Genomic DNA, 17,019 nt, shown 5'->3' on the forward strand with positions numbered 1-17,019 from the left:
ATCAAGGGTTCCCACATAGGGGGGCTGAGCACATTGGGCAGCAGCCAAGCCCAGAACTAATTAACGCAGCTCAGAACAACTGTTAAACATTAACTCCATCAGTTGCTCCATATTCCCTGGCAGGAGTCTCCTGCCAGCACCGGGGTCCAGGAGCATTGCCAGAACACGCTCACAGAGCCATGCCGGGCACTGGGGTGGCCCCACATCCCTTGGACCTCCACAGAGCTGAGCCAGGGCCATCCCCAGCAGGGCAGCAGCTCCCACAGCATCAGCTGTGCTGGGGTCTGGCCCCAGCCACAGGAGACAGAGCAGCACCCGTGAGCTGTGTGAGTTTGTTAAGGAAAAACACTCGAGTGCCTGTTTATTGGGAAAGGCAGACATGGGACAGCCCAGCCATGAGCTCCAGCAGCCTCCCAGCGAGCCCAGTGCATCTCCATCTGCAGAGCTGGCAGCAGCAGCCAGAGCCTGGCAGTGCCTGGGCCCAGTGGCCTTGATGCTGCAATGGCTTTGTGGCTGGGAGGATGTTTGAGCATCCCATGGCAGGTCCACAGCAGCACCACAGCCCTCACTCCTGCCACTGTGGGCAAAACCTCAGCTCCTAGGGCAGCTGCAGCTTTGTGCTATGGGCAGCCTTGGCCAGCACTGTCACCCTGGGTACACCGATGATGAGGTGGTGGAAGCCCCATCCCAGAGGAGGGGAGTGGCTGTGGGCATGTCACAGTACACAGGGTGACATCCAGGATGAAAGAATGAAATCACTCCCAGGGCTTGTTTTTCAGAGGTTTTGGGTCCTTCTTTGGCAGAGTTGCAGCACTGAAACAAGAACTGAGCTTCTCCCAAAACCTGACCCTGAGCATATGACACCCTGGGCAGGTCCTGCTGTGGGACAGAGACCCTCTGAGCACCCACCCGAGAGCCAGCAGCACCCCCTGGCCCTTCAGAGCCCACCAAAAGGCGGTGCCAGGCTGAGGTTGAGGAAGCTCCCAAAGTGGAAGGGGGGCAGGCGGGGGGCACAGGCAGCAGCAGAGGACAAGCAGGCAAGGGGATTGGCTCCACATGCCCCAGCATCATGTTCACTGCTGAAGTAGACACTGTCAGATGAATCCACCGAGGGATCCTCATTGAAGTAGTTGTAGGGCCTCAGGAAAAAGCCGACACCATTTCCCACAGTCACCGTGTTGGGGATGTCTTCAGCGTGAGGGACGTGCAGGAACCCCACAGTGATCCAGGCAACCAAGTCCTGGGAGAAGAGGAACGTGTGTCAGGCTGAGCAGGACTCTGCCAGCCTGGCAGCTGCTCAGTCTGACTCTGGGACAGGTGCAGCTTCTGTCCACGATGGCCCCCACAAAGTTCAGCTTCTCTCCAGCCCAGGGACTCCAGCTTACCTCGTTGGTGATGGTCTCATTGTTGATGAAGTCAGCAAAGGCAACAGTGGGTGTCCAGGGGTCATTCTGGTTGTAGATGCTGGTGCTGGTGGGCTCCTCCTCCTTCCGCCGGGTGACAGCCAGCTGGTACCTGCCAGCACAGGGATCAGAGGGGCTTGTCCCTGTCCCTGCCCAGCACAGGGCAGCCATGGCACTGGCAGCTGGGATGCACTGACAAACTGGGGCTGGATGCATCCCTGGTCTGCCCTGGGGCAGGGAGGGAAAGGGCTGGGAGGGCTGTAATGGGCAGCAGCCCCAGCATCTTCCAGCTTTGCAGGGGATCCCTTGCTGCCTGTGGCTTTTCCAGCGTGGCTGGGAAACATGAATGCATCCAGGTGCAAACATTGCCACTCAATGCCCAGTGCACTCCCTTAAGCCACAGCTACTTCGCCCCCACACAGCCGTCCCCAGCGTGAGCTCCATCAATTCACCAGTGAGACTGGTCTGTGCTTACCCCAAGCATTTTCCAAAAGGTGTTCTGTCCTCATGGGAAGATATCACAACCTGGTGATGCCAGTGCTTCCCTTAGGAATTTGTTCTGCAGCCTACTTCCCCTCAAAGGGAAAAACACATGGGGCTGCTCTAAATTAGTCTGACATGGGGTCAGATTCCTGCCTGTGAACTACCACAAGCAGATGTTATTGAGCAACATCTCAAGAAAATTTCAGAGCCAAAAGCTATGTGTGTTTGCTGTTTAACCCTTCCCTGACAGCCTCCCTCCACCAGGAGCAGAAACAGCTCCACAGCTCTGGCACCCACCTGCCCCAGCTGATGGAGCGCTCCATGGAGCTGTTGGTGGGCAGGTGCTTCCCAGCAAAGCTGATGATCTGGATCCGGTAGCTGCGTGGGTGCTCCCACTTGTTGGGATTGGGGCTGACAAAGGACAGGTAGCGGGGCATGGGGACATTGAGTGGGAACGCTGCCTCATCCTCCTTCTCCAGCCTTTGCCTGCGGAGGTATGGCCGCTCAATGGTGTTCTGTGCGCTCCAGGGATCTTTGACAAACTCGTACTCCATATCCTGGGTTTCCAGGGAGTTCAGCTGCCCTGTGAAGCAGAAGAAAAAACCCTCTCAAGCTCCGCACCCCAGGCAGAGCCTTTGGCCACAGCAAGCCACAGCCACGCACAAAGCTGGCCAGACCTACCGTCAACATCCAGGTCCACCTTGTAGTGGATGTGGTGGAGGTGCATCGTCCCCAGCGTGTGGGGCCCAACCCTGTTGCCATAGTCAGTGCCTCGGCCATGGAAGAAGGAGGAGCTGATGTAGCCAGTGGCATGCACCCGGACCTCCACGGCCCCGCTGCCGTGGAACATGAAGTCCCAGATGTAGTCATAGTTAATGAGTGTGGAGATGGTACGGATGACCAGCGAGGTTTTCCGCAGCCCGCCGTAGTACAAGGACTGTGAGTCGGAGAAGTGGCGCCTCAGAGGGATGGCAGAGTCATGTTCAAAAATACAGAGTGAGTTTTGGTTGGTTTTGGGAGTATCTGCCTCTGCCAGGTAGTGCCGGTCCACGTAGGTCGCTGTGTAGGGGCAGTCCAGGCCCCGGACCAGCTCGTAGGCAAACCTGCCGATGCCAAAGCTGCCGTCGAGGTAGCGGGTGGACATGCCCCCGGGGCAGTTGGAGCCGTACAGGGCTAAGGCTTCCTGCAGACTCAGCTCGTAGACAATCCTCTCCCCACGGTACCTGATGTCAAAGAAGCGCGGGCCAGTGTTGGGGTTCATGCCGAAGGCGATGCTCCAGCCCTGGAAGGTGATGTGGTTGTCCCTGACGCTGTAGCGGGGACCCTGGGGTTCAAACTGCAGTGGGCCCGGGGACCCAGGTGGGTGCCGGGGCTTGATTGAGCCCAGCACTGCATCAGCCCGGGGCTGCTTGAGCCTGACAACCTCCAGAGTACCGGCCACAAACTCCCGTTCCAGATCCCCCGTGCTGGCGAAGTACCGGCCGTTGTAGAAGACCTGGCGCAGCTGCCACCGGGAGACGTGGAGGTCCCCGTGGTCCACCAGCACCTCCAGCCCCACTGGAGACAGGTAATAGCCAGTGCCAGCCACGTTGTGGAAAAGAACAAACCAGGTCACACGGTCACCAGACTTGAAGCCCCGAGGGGCCGTAGTGAGGACAACCAGGCTGGTCCCGTCAGACTCACAGCACACAGCGAGGAAGCGCGGTGCCTTTTTCAGCTCCCTCTGAATGAGGGCGTTGATGTCCGCGTACTCCTTGCCGGTAACGGGTCTGCGGTGGTATGGCACCTTCCCCCCGTACTTCTGCACCGTCACGTCTCGGTGGTACGCCGGCGTCGGCAGCGGCCCCACCACGTACTCGGTGATGTTGGGGTCTGGCTGGTTCCCAAAGTACAGCACAGCCAGCGCCTCTCGGCGGGGACGAGCCCCCGCGCCGTCCAGGAACCGCAGCACCTCTGCCTTGCCGGGCACCTGCACATCCACCGAGGCGATGCAGTTGTCCGAGGGTTTAGCGCGGGAGGCCTCAACCAGCGGCACCCCGAGGTGTCCCTGCAGGTACCGCACCACCTGTGACAGCTCCTCAGCTGTCAGGTCAGCAAACACCAGGCTCTGGCCGTCTTCCATCTCCTCCTGCTGCGGGGGCAGCTGCTGGCAGGTTCTGGGGGTCCTTTCTCTGGTCAGCAGCACGCAGACCAAAGCGAATATTGTGGCTAGCGCCAGACCAAGGAGGATGAGCACAGTTTTCAGGCTCATGCCTGCTGGGACACTGAGTGCTCCCACAGCCTGGCAGGACGCGTTTCCAGCTGTGGAACCCTCCCAGCAACTCACCAGAACAAGGGGCTGGGTTGGCTCAGGTTTATTTTCCTCCCCTGTTTTCTCAGCAGGGAACAGCCTGGAGGAACTCGCAGGGAGGGTGCAAGGGGACGTTCTCACACATTGCCAGGATTTGCTGGGAACCATAAAAGGCAACTTTGCTCTGCTTCCCTAGAGGATCATAATTTTAAGTAAGCTCAATGTTTGTACATCTGTCCTTCCCCTCTGCTTCCAGATCCTACACTGCAGAGCTTGGAGAGGATGGATCCAGTCTTTTAGGGGAAAAAAGCACATCTGTCTTCTTCTCTTAACCCCACAGATGCTGGGCAGGCAGCAGTGGCTGTAGAGACAAACCTTCCCCGTGCAGAGCAGAGCTGAACACAGCACCACTGCCCATCCTGACACAGCCCTGCCATCACCAAGCAGCACTGCCTGCTGCTGCCAACATCCCCATGGTCCTGCAGCTGGGAAGGAGGGGACAGCACTTAGTCACTTTGCAAGGGTGCCCAGTGATCCTGAGTTACATCCTAGCACAGGTGGGGCTGCGAGGAGGGGAACAGGGGCACCAGAGCCCAGCCAGCATCCTGGCAAACAGGGAGTGGCACTGGCCATGCTACATCCCCAGTGGCCATGAGACCCCTTCCTGCAAGGTCCTGTCTGGATCCCTCCCTTGTGCCCAGCACTGAGGGCCTGAGAGCCACAACCTGCCCAGTGTGGCCATGACCCAGCCTCCCCCCAACAGCAACGGGGCTTGGTGCCCGTGCCCACCTCAGTCCACACCCCTGAGCCCTGGGGCACGCCCCAGCTTGTCCCTCCTGCCCTCCAGCTGGAGAGCCCCGTGGCCTGACAGACACCCAGAGCCACCCTACTGGGCTGGTTTGTGGGCACAGGAAACACGGCAGAGACCAGCATGACACCCCAGGAGACACTGCTGTAAGAATGAGACACTTGAGAGCATTGGACCAGCACCATTTTCATTATTTTAACCTGAGATATGCACTACACAGCACTTGCTTCTACAGCAGAGGAACAGAATTTTCTCCTCACTTTCCTCTGGCGACAGACTCAAATTCAGGAATTAACAGGTAACGTAGACTTCCATCTCACATCATGCTAAGAAAATCATGCTTCCCTTTTCAAGAGCACTATCTCAAAAGCAACAATAAAATGTGAAGTCATTAGACAACTGAAAACTGAGACAACTTCACTAAAAAGCTGAAAATAAGAGACAGAACAGTCAGCCTGGTGTCTCTGACACATCTCCACCGTCCTGTAGCATTAAAGCCTGCTCATATTTTGAAAACCATCAAAAGTGAATGGGGGGAAGTTTGGCAAACAAGAGGCAGCTTTGGGCAAGCAGGCAAGAGGGTTGATTTCACATGCTGTGAAGTCCTGCTCGCTGGTGAAAAACACACCATCGTGGGAGTATATAGAGGGGTCCAGGTCGTAGTAATTGTAGGGTCTCAGGAGAAAACCGACTGAGTTTCCCACGGTCACGGTGTTGGGAATATCCTCAGAGTGTGGAATGTGAAGGAAGCCAGCAGTTATCCAGGCAACCAGGTCCTAGGCAGAGAAGAGCCACAAGCCCAGGGTTACTTCAGGAGCTGCAGCAGCAGTGACCAAAATACACATGAGGTGGTGGGGAATGACAGAAGAGAAGGAAAGGGAGCCCAATGGGCACCAGCTGGCCACGTTCCCACACACCAATCTCCCCTCTCCTGGGAAAGAACTCCTCCCTTCCCCAAAGCCCTGCCACAGCCATGGCTGCAGATATCCACACATGGAAGGGCCCTTGCCTTGACCTCCGTGGCCTCACTCTGGCCTCACAGAGATTTTCATAATGTTTTGCCAGCATTTCTCCACAGGGAGAAACAAGCTTCTGCTCGGCTCACACTCTCTGTGCTCTCTGACCAAAGTACCAAGCAGACACACAGAAAAGGGGATGCTCAAACCCACTTTCCTCTTTCCTCTGGGCTGCTGCTCTCACAGCTGGGCCCATTGTCCCAGGGGCTGTGCTGGAGTCTCTCTGCTCCTTGGGGCTCCCACTGAGCCTGGGGCTGGGTGTTACATTCCAGCCCAGGGACCCCAGCTTACCTCGTTGGTGATGGTCTCGTTGTTGATGAAGTCAGCAAAGGCGACAGTGGGCGTCCAGGGGTCATTCTGGTTGTAGATGCTGGTGCTGGTGGGCTCCTCTTCCTTCCGCCGGGTGACGGCCAGCTGGTACCTGAGGACAAGAAAAGAGATGGGAGCAGCCCCCCGAGGCAGGGCGGAGCTAAAGCAACTCCTGAAAGCCTGCAGAGCACAGGCCTGCTCCAATGGAGCAACCCCAGAGGAGTGCTTCCCTGTGCCTCCCATCAAGGGACATCCAGCAGTGCCTTCCCAGCTGGCAGGGCTGAGGGGGTCTCTGAGAACCTGCCACACCAGCCAGAACAGCCTGACCTTGCCCAGCTGATGGCCCTCTCCATGGAGCTGGCTTCAGGGATGTGGTCCCCTGCAAAACTGGTGATCTGGATCCTGTACCCTCTCTGGTGGCCCCACTTGTTTTTGCTGTTGGCCGCGAAGTAGATGTATCTGGGCATCTTGGACTGGAGTCGGAAGGCAGCCTGGTCTTCCGTGTCCAGGACTTTCTTGGTGAGTCGTGGCCGCTCTATCTGCTGCTCTGGGCTCCAGGGAGCCCGTGTCATCTCGAATGCCATGTCATGGGCCACGAGGGAGTTTTTCACCCCTGTGAAGCCAAAACAAAGTCACTGAGGAGAGTCCCCACAGTCCCCTGTTCCCCAAGGACATCACAGTGCCTGCTCTCCCTGTTCTCCCTCCCTGCACCCTGGGCTCTGAGCACAGATCCTGCCCAGGAGCAGCTGCTGCTCTGCAGCAGTGGCAACCCCATATGTTGATTTATGTCTGGACACTCATCCAAACCAGGCAACACCACTCTGCAGTAGACACTACAAGAGACAAGAGATGAGCCTCACCCCAAGACAGAAGAACAGGTTTGCTTCCCATGCAAGCATAGTCTAATTAACTAGAGCAGAGCTTTGTTACTGCTCATCCTGCACAGCCCAGGTGCTGCACACATTTGCACATCACAGACAAGAGCGGTGTTGTGCTGTTCTCAGGCCCTGCCACAAATAAGAGATGTAGGCCCAAGGTTCAGAGCAACAGGAGCAGCACAGGAGCAAATGGATCTGGGGACAAGGTGGCAAAAGGCTGCTGAGAGCATTTGATGGCCAGTGCCTGTGCAGTTCTGGCAGAGGGGTTATTGCTCAGCACCTCCTGCCTGCCCCACCATGGAGCCCCTCTGTGTTCCCCTCCTTTAACATACGAGTTCTCTGCTTCCATAAAAGTCATTTCAGAGCTGAACCTGTGCCCATCTGTGAAGGTTTGAACCCCACAGAAGAAGACCCATGCACAGCCAAGCTCATTTCCTTTCTTTTTCTCACATGAACAAAACTTCTAAGCCCACACCTCCCCAGCAGTGTCAACAGGGACAGTCTGATTTCATCTGTCTTCTCCCTGTTCCTGCAGTTTGGCCACTACCCACTGCAAGCACATCCTGCCCCACAAGTGGAAAGGAAAACCTGTATAACCACCAGAAAAGTAAAGTCTTTTGAGTCTAAAAGTATACGGAGAGAACATTTTAAGAAGGAGACACAAGATCCAGACCTACCTCCCACATCCAAGTCCACCTTATAGTTGACAAAATGGGTGTGGATCGTACCCAGGGTGTGCTCCCAAAGCCTATTGCCGTATCTCAGGCCATCCCCGTGAAGAAAGGAGGAGCTTGGGTAGCCTGTGGCCTGCACCTTGCCCTCCATGGCCCCGTTCTGGTAGAAGATGAAGTCCCACACGTAGTCATAGTTGCCCACGGTGGCAATGGACCGAACGACCAGAGCCGAGTTGACCAGCCCCCCGTAGTAGAGCGACTGCAAGTTGGAGTAGTGGCGCCTCAGAGGGGAGCCCAGGTTCTGCTCAAAGATGCAGAGCGAAGCCTTCCTCCTCTTGGGCCTCAGGCTGGCGGACAGAGAGTGCGTGTCCACGTAGGTGGCCGAGTACGGGCAGTCCACCCCTCGCACCAAGGGGGAGGTGTAGCGGCCCAGGCCAAAGCTCCCGTCCATGTAGCGTGTGGACATCCCTGCCGGGCAGTTGGAGCCGTACACCGACAGCGCCTCCTGGACGCTGATTTCGTAGGCAACCCTCTCCCCCCTGTGCCGGATGTCAAACAGCCGCAGGCCTGTGCTCACACTCATCCCAAAGGCAAAGCTCCAGCCCTGGAAGAGCACGTGGTTGTTCCTCACGCTGTAGCGGGGACCCTGCGGCTCAAACTGCACCGGGAACAGCGCGGCTGGAGGAGCTCGAGGCTTCATGGATGAGAAATCCCCATCCCACGGGGCCTTCCTCACCTTCTCCACGCTGATCCGACCCTGCACGTACGCACTCTCCAGCTGAGCCATGTCTCTGTAGTACTGCCCATTGTAGAAGACCCTGCTCACAGCCCACTGCGAGATGTCCAGGCTGCTGTGGTCCACCAGCACCTCCAGCCCCACCGGGTGCACAAAGAATCCACTCACGTTCTGAAACAGGACAAACCAGGTGACCCGATCTCCAGACTGGAATCCATGAGGGACTGTGGTCTGAAACACGATGTTGGTTCCATCGTATTCAAGGACTTCTTGCAGGAAGGTTGGTGCTGCAGCAAACGCCTTCGTCTCCAAGAACACTCCCAGCTGCTCGTACTCGCTGCCCAGCGTCGGTCTGCGGTGGTACAGCACCTTCCCCCCGTACTTCTGCACCGTCACGTCTCGGTGGTACGCCGGCGTCGGCAGCGGCCCCACCACGTACTCGGTGATGTTGGGGTCTGGCTGGTTCCCAAAGTACAGCACAGCCAGCGCCTCTCGGCGGGGACGAGCCCCCGCGCCGTCCAGGAACCGCAGCACCTCTGCCTTGCCGGGCACCTGCACATCCACCGAGGCGATGCAGTTGTCCGAGGGTTTAGCGCGGGAGGCCTCAACCAGCGGCACCCCGAGGTGTCCCTGCAGGTACCGCACCACCTGTGACAGCTCCTCAGCTGTCAGGTCAGCAAACACCAGGCTCTGGCTCGTGGATCCTGTCTTCTCCACAACGCCCGGCTGGGATTCACAGCTGGGCGATCGCCCACCCCTGCTTAGCAGCATGCAGGACAGAATGAAGATTATCACTGCAGCCCCGACCAGGAGAACGTAGGGAAGTTTGGGGTTCATCACTCCGAGTGCAGTGGCAGCCCATGCAGTTTGGCTGAAGAATCCAGAGCACGTCCCTCACCTGCAGACCAGACTCTTTCTTCATTTGCAACTGTGGGCGTAACAGCGGCGCTTGTGAGGTGGGGAGGGAACTTGTAGCTCCCATGGGGCTCTGAGGAGATCACAGGTCCCAGCCAGTTTGGCTTGTTTCCTCCCCACCCCAGATGCACCAAAGGAGCCAGCCAGGGAGCCAGTGCCTGGCTCACTCACCGAGCTTCTGATGGGTCTCTCTGCTGCAGGGTGACACCACAAAGAGATCCAGTCTCATCTGTCCTAGGGGCCTTTGCTTCTTTCAGTGTCTCCCAGGATGCTCCATCTCTGTCTCCTGTGGCATCGTGGTGACGCCACGGGGGAAGGCTCAGCCAGCCTGGTCCTTCTGCACCCAGACCAGCCCCACTGCCCTGAGGGGCCAGTCCATGCTGGCACAGCCCCAGACCAGCTCATGCCAGTTCTTCCTGTCCTATTCTCTGTTGCCTCCAAGTCCTTCCCAGCCCCGAAGGAAGGGACCTGGCAGCTCCAGCCTGGCTGTGGGCAGACCAGAGGCAGCTCCCTGGTGAGAAAAGGCAGCACTTGCTGAACCATTCCTGTCCTGTTCCAGCAGAGGTGATCTTTGCACAAGAGCTGCCCTGGAAAGAAGTGGTGTGAGGCTCCTGCATGGCCATCAGCTCCTGCAAGGCTCCCCCACGGCTCCTGGCCCCACGCAAGGCAGCAACACACAGCGACAGCAAGGATGGATTTTTGGAGATCAGGGCCCACCAAACACTCTCCTGCTGGGGAGAGCCTGAGGCACAGGCAGGAGGGACCAGAACCACCAAGGCAGCAATGGAACGATTTATTTCATTTGCATTGATGTTAATTTAGGAATTATGTTTTCAGCCTCACTTCCAAACAGGCAACAACTGCCCTTTTTCCCTGCAAGCCCCACGGCAGCCTCACGTGAGGATCCAAAAACCTGTGTGGGCAATGTCAATTCAGCTGTGACACAGCGCTGCAAGGCGGGGCTCCTGTGGGAACGGCTCCAGCTCCTGCATGGCCCCGAGCCCTCTTGCCCGGAACACGGCTGCCCTCTCGCCACAGGGAACAAGTCTGAGATTTACACAGCTCCACTCAAGAGTGTTCTGCAGCAGTCAGGGCTCAGGCTCTGTAAACAGAGAGGGGCACTGAGGGGCAGTGAAGTCACACAAGAGGACCTGGCCTCCACACAAGAACTGTATTTTAGCACATCCTCGAGCCTTGCTTACAGGAAGGAACCAGTATCAGCCCTGGTTTTGACTGCAACAGCAGCAGCACCTTTCAAGGCCACACAAAGCCCTGCATCACAGGACTGGGACTAAATGCTTTCTCTGGGGTTAGCTGCAGTTGGACCAACACAGCTCTGAGATCACTTTCCACAATCCAGGAGACAGCAGAGTTCCCTGGGGCTGCGTTTCTCTTTGGGCTGGTTCAGATGGAGCCACTGCACACCAGCGACCTCTTTGGTCCTGTGCAGATGTAAAACATTTTCCCTCTACCTTTGACAGGAGCGGTTTTCAATAAAAGGCACCACGTGTGTCCCCCAGTGTCCCCAGACTGCAGGTGCTGCCATCCCCTTTGGGGGACTCAAAGGTGGCCCCGAGGCTGAGCATCCCTGCGCTTTCAGGGTGGCTGCCAGCGCTTCACTGTGAGCAAGGAGCTGCTCCTGGGCTCCAACACCCCTGTGCAGACACCCACTGCCAGACTGTGACTGTCCATGGGAGCAGGGGAACTCACTGAGTCACTGCAGCGGCTTCACAACTTGGGATCCAACGCTGGAGTGTTTCCTCAAGAGAAGAAGGGGAGAGAGCTGCAGGAGCTCAGCCCCACAGAGCAGCAGGACAGCTGCCCTGCTTTACATGGGGCAGTGAGAGACTAAGAGGATTTTCCCAAGGGAGGAGGAGAGCCACGAGCAGCAGCAGGCGCTGCGAAAGCAAGCTCACACTGTGCTCAGACAGGGCCAACTCCCTGTCTGCCCGCCCATGCCTATGGCAACACACACCGTGCCAGACGTGAGGCCTCAAGGAAACACAAACATTTTTCAGCTGCTACCTTTCATACTTTCCCTGAGCTGAACACAGAGCTCCCAGAAATTCCCACTGCTTTCCACTCAATGACCTTGACAGACTGGTTTATATATAGAAAAGTAATTTTGCAAAGAAAGAGGAGGTTGGAAGAATAAAGAAGCAAATTTATGATGTCAGTTATTAGAGAACGTATGGATGAGGAGGCAAGCCTCAAAGCTCTTGGGTTTATCAGAACAATGTCAGGCATTAAAAGAAGATCCAGACTTACCTCCCACATCCAAGTCCACCTTATAGTTGACAAAATGGGTGTGGATCGTACCCAGGGTGTGCTCCCAAAGCCTATTGCCGTATCTCAGGCCATCCCCGTGAAGAAAGGAGGAGCTTGGGTAGCCTGTGGCCTGCACCTTGCCCTCCATGGCCCCGTTCTGGTAGAAGATGAAGTCCCACACGTAGTCATAGTTGCCCACGGTGGCAATGGACCGAACGACCAGAGCCGAGTTGACCAGCCCCCCGTAGTAGAGCGACTGCAAGTTGGAGTAGTGGCGCCTCAGAGGGGAGCCCAGGTTCTGCTCAAAGATGCAGAGCGAAGCCTTCCTCCTCTTGGGCCTCAGGCTGGCGGACAGAGAGTGCGTGTCCACGTAGGTGGCCGAGTACGGGCAGTCCACCCCTCGCACCAAGGGGGAGGTGTAGCGGCCCAGGCCAAAGCTCCCGTCCATGTAGCGTGTGGACATCCCTGCCGGGCAGTTGGAGCCGTACACCGACAGCGCCTCCTGGACGCTGATTTCGTAGGCAACCCTCTCCCCCCTGTGCCGGATGTCAAACAGCCGCAGGCCTGTGCTCACACTCATCCCAAAGGCAAAGCTCCAGCCCTGGAAGAGCACGTGGTTGTTCCTCACGCTGTAGCGGGGACCCTGCGGCTCAAACTGCACCGGGAACAGCGCGGCTGGAGGAGCTCGAGGCTTCATGGATGAGAAATCCCCATCCCACGGGGCCTTCCTCACCTTCTCCACGCTGATCCGACCCTGCACGTACGCACTCTCCAGCTGAGCCATGTCTCTGTAGTACTGCCCATTGTAGAAGACCCTGCTCACAGCCCACTGCGAGATGTCCAGGCTGCTGTGGTCCACCAGCACCTCCAGCCCCACCGGGTGCACAAAGAATCCACTCACGTTCTGAAACAGGACAAACCAGGTGACCCGATCTCCAGACTGGAATCCACGAGGAGCAGCTGTCACCACTGCAAGATTGGCTCCATCATACTCCATTACTTGTTGCATGAAAGCTGGAGCCGAGGGGAACACTTGGCTCTTTAGAAACCCTCCAATCTGCTTGTATTCGACAGCCAGCGTCGGTCTGCGGTGGTACGGCACCTTCCCCCCGTACTTCTGCACCGTCACGTCTCGGTGGTACGCCGGCGTCGGCAGCGGCCCCACCACGTACTCGGTGATGTTGGGGTCTGGCTGGTTCCCAAAGTACAGCACAGCCAGCGCCTCTCGGCGGGGACGAGCCCCCGCGCCGTCCAGGAACCGCAGCACCTCTGCCTTGCCGGGCACCTGCACATCCACCGAGGCGATGCAGTTGTCCGAGGGTTTAGCGCGGGAGGCCTCAACCAGCGGCACCCCGAGGTGTCCCTGCAGGTACCGCACCACCTGTGACAGCTCCTCAGCTGTCAGGTCAGCAAACACCAGGCTCTGGCCGTCCTCCATCTCCTCCTGCTGCGGGGGCAGCTGCTGGCAGGTTCTGGGGGTCCTTTCTCTGGTCAGCAGCACGCAGACCAAAGCGAATATTGTGGCTAGTGCCAGACCAAGGAGGATGAGCAGAGTTTTCAGGTTCATGCCTGCAGCTGCTCCAGCAGCATGCAGAGGCTTTCAGAGCAGGCTTTCCAGCTCCTGCCTCTGTCAGTGTGTGCTGCACTGGATGGATTAGCACAGAAAGTACAAAAGACTGGGAGAGGCTAGGGGAGGAGATCTGAAACCCTTGGTGACCAGAAAGGGCAGATCTCCTCTCAGCTGCAGCCTCTTCTGTCCTTCACAGCAGTGCCCTGAAAGAACTTGTGGAGATGTGGGGTCAGTGACTCAGACAAGTTCCACATAATTCCGTTACTTTTTCAGTCCAGCCTGGCTTCCTGAGGCTGCCTGTAAAAACGGAGATCCTGCAGTCAGCCTGAGGTGGCTGTGACCACTGCGAGGCTCTGACAAGCTGGGAATTGTTGCCACACTGCACAATTTCACCTCTTTACAACTCACCAATTCTCCTTGTTTATCAGGCTGCTTCCTTGTAAACATTCTGCCTGGCAGCACCATTCCAAGCTTGGAGTTACTTTTTATTTAACTTTTTTCAGTCTTCCACATGGAAGCCTTTGCTGAAAACACGTCCTTCTGTGTAGCAGAAGAAAAACTTTGGCAGGCATGGAGATGTAGTTCAGGATGAGGATCAGGTCCCAGTGCGCTGTGAACAAGCAGCTCTTAGTTTGCACCTCAGCACAGCCCTGAGCCAATGAATCCCCAGCCACAGGATCACCCAGTCTCTGCCTCCAACAGATAAACTGAGGCACACCTCCCAAGAGGTTCCCTCAAAGACAGAAGGACCTGAACCTGCACCTGGCAGCAGCCGAGGGCAGTGCCCACTATCAGCGCTGCCAAGCCACAGTGCCCAGGCTGGGCAGGCACAGCTGCCCTCTGTCACCCCTGTGCCAGCTCCTGCTGGCCTCACAGTGCTGGCCACAGCATGGGCAGAACAAGGCAGCCAGAAGGACTCGGTGCTCCATCCTGCCACGCAGCACATGCTCGGGGTAGACAAGACGCACCACTTTGGCTACAGGCCCGGAGCTGGTGCTGAGTAGGACAAGGCATCCAAGAGAACCAGGGCTGGAGATTCAACCCAATGTTTCCACTCCTGCTGCCAGCCTCACCTCACCTCACCCTCGTCTTCTCCTCTTCCTTGAGTCAGTTTGCTGATGGGAGACAGCACCCACCAGCCTCTGGCTCCTCCTCTGCAGCAGATCCTGCCTGGGGCTCAGCTCCTCTGTGGTCCTCTGGCCGTGCTCAGACACCACAGCAGAATGCAAAGGCCACGTTGCTGTGGGACACGCTCCATTATCCTCACCACCCCTGGCAGCCTGAGCCTTCCTCAGGGCAGGCTGCAGCTGTGAGGCCAGGGACACACTTGTCCTCTCTGTGCCAGCACACTGGGCCCTGCCTCACCAGCCACCACGCCAGGAGAGCCTCAGAGCCACAGCACAGGCTTCATGTAGTCACAGGGCCAGCAAAGGGGCTCAGTGCAGCACAGACACAGCAATGGCAGCGACAGGACAGAAAAGAACTGAGCCACAGCTGCGTGGGACACAGCAGCCACAGGTGGCAGAAGTACCTGCTCTCATCAGCTCACAGCAGCAGAATCAAATGCCTCTGAGTAACCCCAAACAAGGCAAAGAAGTGCTGATTTCCAAGTCAGTCTTTTAATCCATGAAGTCAGTGAGCCTTCAAGGATTACTTGGGTTAGGTTTGGAAGAAAAATTCCATTTTGGTTTTGGCCTGGAACATGGTGCCCATTTCACTTGGAGCGCAGAGCAGAAGCACTGCTGTCCTGTCCAGGTTTGGAGCACAGCCAGGACATACCTGCTGCCTCCCAGGAATGGGACAAGTGTCCTGCTGCCACACACACCAGCACAGCCACAGTGAGACTGCGGTGGAACCTCCACAGCTGCATGACAAAGCTCGTGTTGACCTTTCCTTTGAGAAGTACACAAAGAGCAGATCGTTCAGGTTTGACTTTGCCTCATGGGTTTGCATCTCCAGTTCCTCTAAGCCAGGGCACAGGCTGCAATTACAGAAGGGCCCTTTCCAAGCAGCACAGCAGTAGTTTAAGAAAACTCCACAGGCCTTCCTGCCCCACAAATCACAACTCAACCCTGCAGCTGGGCTGAGAGAGATCCAAAAATAGAGTGTGGGAACACTCCTGGTTGTCTGCATGTTGGGGGCCTGGAAAGAAAGAGAAACCCTAATCTGTACTGACATCCCCATGACAAAACAACCACAGCACACACCCCAGGGCTGCTGGATAAGGATGGCAGCTTTCTGCACTGCCTCTGCCCCACTGCAGAGCCTGTGCCATGGAGGCCTTGGCTGATACCAGTTTTTTTAGCACTGTCTGCTTCTGCTGGACTTTTCCAGCTCTGGTTTAGAGCTGTTTCAGAATAAACAAAACAGGCCTAAATCCACCTTTATCTTGCAGTAGGAATTTCAGGAAGCAGAGTAATTAACTAAGTCTGCAGAGCCAGAACCTGTGTCAATAGCTGCCTGATGAAAAGCAACAAGGGATCTTTGGGGGGTCACCCACACCACAGAATTGCTTATGTATCCTCTCCAAAAGGAGCCTGCAGCAGTTTAAAGCTAACCTAGAATTAAAGAAATTGCACGTCTCTGTAACAGCAGCGTAACTTGTTTAAGACCTGCTCAGTGCACGTACTGCTTCCCACACGCCAGTCCCCAGTGTGATCAGCCCATCACTGACCCACATCCCATACAGAGAACATCCTACCCAGGTTTTATTTTGGCTATGTGGTTGATTTTAGCCACTGCCCATTTTATATTTGCTAAATTGCCCACATTCCCCAAACAAAGCAGGGGAGATGGGGACTGCTGGGTTTTTACGCACACAGAAAGGTAGAGGTGGCAAAAAATAGCATCTGAAATTTACTGAAACCCAACCCAGACAGATTTTAGCTTGGGGAAACTTGGAGACGGCAACAGCGACAGCTGGGGAAAGGGCACAGCAGGAAAAGCCCTGCCAACACTCCCAACACCAGCAGGGCTTGAGCAAGCCCCAAACCAGAGCTCAGGCTTTAGAAAGCTCCCACTCCCAATGCCTCACCTCACTGGGTCAGCTTATGCAAAGCACACCAGTGGAGCCTGCCTGACCGTTCCTCCATTCCAGCTGTGCAGCTGGCAGTGTCTGTGCCTGCTCACAGCTCCTGAGCCATTGTTCTCCTCCCCTGCACTTCCACTGGGATGTCTCAAGGACTGGTGAAGCAGAACCATGAGTGCACGCTATGACTGCTCCCAGACTCACTGTAATCACAAACAAACCCTCCCCTGCTCCCACGGATGAACCCCAGCACCTGCCAAGACAATTGTGCTGGATGCTCCATCCTTCCATGGGAGTGCTGCCATTGGATTCCTGGGAATTCAGGTTTTTTGACTGTGGTGAGGAGGAGCCCCTCACGCTGCACCACACCAAGTCCTGCCAGCAAGCCCTTCCTTTGGGCTCTGCTCCAGCTGCCTTGGCCCTGAGATCTGTTTGCAGCTCAGTGCCCCCTCCCTGCACGGGTCAGGCACCTGCAGGGCTTTCCCACACTGCAGGAACTCTCCTGCACAAGTGGCCGCTCCCGTTCCCGGGCAGCCGGAGGTGCCACAGTCGGGAGCCCCAGTCTGCAGGAGCTGCTCCCAGGGCCAGCCACAGACTCTGCTGAGCAGCAGCGTGACCAGGGCAGGCACAATCCCAAACAG

The 17,019-nt window shown here is 56.8% G+C and overlaps 2 protein-coding genes and 1 pseudogene across 5 annotated transcripts; all 3 read right to left on the bottom strand.

The window, feature by feature from the left end:
* Nucleotides 1–327: 327 nt before the first annotated feature.
* On the bottom strand, nt 328–4,330 carry LOC111940130 (amine oxidase copper containing 3). 2 transcript variants are annotated; one of them, XR_015279515.1, is made up of 4 exons: nt 2,568–4,281; nt 1,879–2,469; nt 1,386–1,515; nt 328–1,240 (listed from the first exon to the last, which is right to left on the bottom strand). XR_015279515.1 is itself a non-coding variant. In XM_086864386.1 (4 exons), exons 1-4 carry the CDS (start codon nt 4,135–4,137, stop codon nt 938–940), a joined length of 2,289 nt encoding a protein of 762 aa, XP_086720512.1. In that variant the 5' UTR covers nt 4,138–4,330; the 3' UTR covers nt 328–937. The 2 variants fall into 2 exon arrangements, 1 of the variants encoding a protein (XP_086720512.1); XM_086864386.1 differs by having other exon boundaries at nt 2,184–2,469; nt 2,568–4,330.
* Nucleotides 4,331–5,154: 824 nt separating this feature from the next.
* Nucleotides 5,155–15,261, bottom strand: LOC111940132 (amine oxidase [copper-containing] 3-like). Of its 2 annotated transcripts, none has more exons than XM_086864387.1 (4): nt 7,865–10,614; nt 6,637–6,922; nt 6,292–6,421; nt 5,155–5,760 (listed from the first exon to the last, which is right to left on the bottom strand). In XM_086864387.1, exons 1-4 carry the CDS (start codon nt 9,432–9,434, stop codon nt 5,476–5,478), a joined length of 2,271 nt encoding a protein of 756 aa, XP_086720513.1. In that variant the 5' UTR covers nt 9,435–10,614; the 3' UTR covers nt 5,155–5,475. The 2 variants fall into 2 exon arrangements, with proteins under 2 accessions (XP_086720513.1, XP_086720514.1); XM_086864388.1 differs by lacking the exon at nt 7,865–10,614 and adding an exon at nt 15,130–15,261 and having other exon boundaries at nt 5,353–5,760.
* Nucleotides 11,631–13,512, bottom strand: LOC147649179 (amine oxidase [copper-containing] 3 pseudogene; annotated as a pseudogene). The gene has a single exon (XR_015279516.1). The product of XR_015279516.1 is annotated as an amine oxidase [copper-containing] 3 pseudogene (transcript).
* Nucleotides 15,262–17,019: the final 1,758 nt, after the last annotated feature.

Source organism: Cyanistes caeruleus, chromosome 27 (assembly GCF_971803275.1).
Source record: "Cyanistes caeruleus chromosome 27, bCyaCae1.hap1.1, whole genome shotgun sequence".
Taxonomy (NCBI): Eukaryota; Metazoa; Chordata; class Aves; order Passeriformes; family Paridae; genus Cyanistes; species Cyanistes caeruleus.

Excerpts from the sequence above, each read along its gene's own strand:
- LOC111940130 (XM_086864386.1), bottom strand. The coding sequence starts at position 4,137 with ATGAGCCTGAAAACTGTGCTCATCCTCCTTGGTCTGGCGCTAGCCACA. Across the intron at positions 2,470-2,567 it reads GGTGGACCTGGATGTTGACG|GGCAGCTGAACTCCCTGGAA; the intron begins GTAGGTCTGGCC and ends TCTGCTTCACAG. Across the intron at positions 1,516-2,183 it reads CGCTCCATCAGCTGGGGCAG|GTACCAGCTGGCTGTCACCC; the intron begins GTGGGTGCCAGA and ends CTGTGCTGGCAG.
- LOC111940132 (XM_086864387.1), bottom strand. The coding sequence starts at position 9,434 with ATGAACCCCAAACTTCCCTACGTTCTCCTGGTCGGGGCTGCAGTGATA. Across the intron at positions 6,923-7,864 it reads GGTGGACTTGGATGTGGGAG|GGGTGAAAAACTCCCTCGTG; the intron begins GTAGGTCTGGAT and ends TTGGCTTCACAG. Across the intron at positions 6,422-6,636 it reads AGGGCCATCAGCTGGGCAAG|GTACCAGCTGGCCGTCACCC; the intron begins GTCAGGCTGTTC and ends TCTTGTCCTCAG.